General features: G+C 24.4%; 1 protein-coding gene across 1 annotated transcript in view; it reads right to left on the bottom strand.

Moving 5' to 3' along the window:
• Nucleotides 1-51: 51 nt before the first annotated feature.
• The window catches only part of LOAG_18804 (neuron navigator 2), a gene marked incomplete at both ends in the record, with an annotated part of 8,514 nt that continues 6,356 nt past the window's right edge, over nt 52-2,209 (bottom strand). The window contains 4 exons of the mRNA XM_020451467.1: nt 52-219; nt 490-669; nt 900-1,082; nt 1,287-1,534. Of these exons, the coding sequence (XP_020304748.1) occupies nt 52-219; nt 490-669; nt 900-1,082; nt 1,287-1,534 (779 nt within the window). The remainder of the gene's footprint in view (nt 220-489; nt 670-899; nt 1,083-1,286; nt 1,535-2,209) is intronic.

The following is a 2,209-nucleotide window of genomic DNA, read 5'->3' as shown; positions in this document are numbered from 1 at the left end:
AGAATTGTAAAAATTTAAGGTTACATTTTATTCGTATCAAAATTTATCATATTAATATACAATAATAATACCTTCTTTAGCTACTTTAATCATATATGGGATTATCATTTGATTCCATAATTTGATAAACCATTCGCGTGATTCTACAACACTTAATGGACATTGGAGGAATAAACGTGGTCCTATCGTTACATCCCGGGAATTCGCTTTTTCAATGAACTGAAATTTATTTGCATTATTTTTATATTAATTTTTAAGTATTATTTCTTTTTCCCATAAATAAATAAATTTTCTAAGTAATAATTATTATTACTGCTACTCATTTTTATTAGCCTTAATTGTTTGTGAATAATTAAAACATTTGAATATTTCAAGTATTTTTTAGAAAAAAAAAGTTTGATGACTTTTTTTTTTTTAAAAAAAAGGTCATCAAACTTAAAATATTCAGGTATTAGTTTTAAAATAGATATTATTATCATGTTTACTTACGGAATTTACTGATGATAAAACTCTTGGCAAGAATTCAACAACCCGGAATATTTCCGGTGATGATCGTTCATCACCACCAAATTCTTTTTCTAAAATACGACGTCGCAAAAATCGTCCCATATAACCACGAATTGCATCCATATTATTGGGCAATAAAAACATTCGAAAATTATGTTGAACCTGAAAATTTTAAATCAAAATAAATACAAATATTCTTTTTAAATTATATTTAAAAAAAACAAATTAAATTGTTCAAAAAATTTGGATTAGAAGATTATAATTGAGTCAAAATTATAATCAAATAATATAACGAGAAAATTATCCTCTCTCATATCATAAATATTTTCTACAGTAATCTTATAGTAATTATAAAACATTTTTCTTTCTTTTTTTTTTTTTTAAAAAGTTACCTCTAATTCAGGTAATTGTGATGCTCGATTTACGGTACAAATTACATATGGCCCTTCTTTCGATGCTGTATCAACGGTACTAAATGATGAACTGAGAAAAGCAATACGATGTCGTTGAATATTATCCAATAAAATGATTACAGGTTTCGTTGAACGTAGCAATGATTCTAACTGTTTTTGCACCTAATTTCAATGAAAATTAAAATTAAGAAAAAAAATGAAATCTAAATTATCAAATAAATCTAAGTCAAAAATACAATTAGCTAATTAATTCCTATTACAATATGATATGGTTTTTTTTCTTGTAAATAAAATGATAAGCAAAAAGTATAAAAAGAAAATCAAAAATGTAATAAAATTTTTCATCAATATCTATTAATAATTAACCTGTGCCATATTACGATCATTATCATCATCACCAATTTTAATATCAACAATGGTATTCTGTAATGTTCCACCAACTTTAATGCATAAATAACGAGCTAATAAACGAGCTAAATTTGATTTGCCAATTCCGGTAGCACCAAATAATACCAAACGACGATTTTGCAATAATGCTTTCAGTAAAAGCTCAACAGTTGATCGTGGAAATAAACAATCCATTACAAGGCCATCAACACTACGTTGTGTCACACCTATAATAAATCTGTCGTAAAATAATAAACAAAAGATAATATACTGTAAATAGAGTGATAAAAAGAAATCATTTCTAAGCTTATTTGATCATCAAAATTCATCCTTATCTCATAATAATTTATCCCTTTCTATAATATATTTCTTTCGAATATTTATTTTCATCTTATTCTTTTTCTATTCTTTTTTCTTCACCCTATATCAGTATTTAATCGTTCATAAATTATTGCGGGAAAAATTTTTTGTTCTATAGTAGTTATCACTATTATCAATGATTATTTTAAGTAGATGATAACAAATAAAAGAAGAATATCATATCATTGATGTTCACAGGTATCAAACAAACCATTAAATTAAATTATCATGAATATGATTATTACCATAAATTATGATCGAACCAAAATTTTAGATATCTTTAATCCTTTTAGCTTAAAAATGTAAAGTTTATCATCACGAAAATAATCATGATAAAATAATCATATTCTAAATAATCATGATACAAGAGATAAATTTATTCATAATGATTCCAATACTTATTACACATAGATATACAAACTCTCTATCAAATATGATACTTTATTTCTGGCTCATATCATTTCTGGCTCATATCATATATTGTATTTCAAGTTTAAACATAATCGAAATTCAGCATTTAAAATCTATTTGATTTTAATTGG

Source organism: Loa loa (assembly GCF_000183805.2).
Source record: "Loa loa unplaced genomic scaffold supercont3.543, whole genome shotgun sequence".
In the NCBI taxonomy this organism is placed as follows: domain Eukaryota; kingdom Metazoa; phylum Nematoda; class Chromadorea; order Rhabditida; family Onchocercidae; genus Loa; species Loa loa.
Note: the sequence above shows the minus strand (reverse complement) of the source record. Positions and strands in the feature narration are given on the sequence as shown.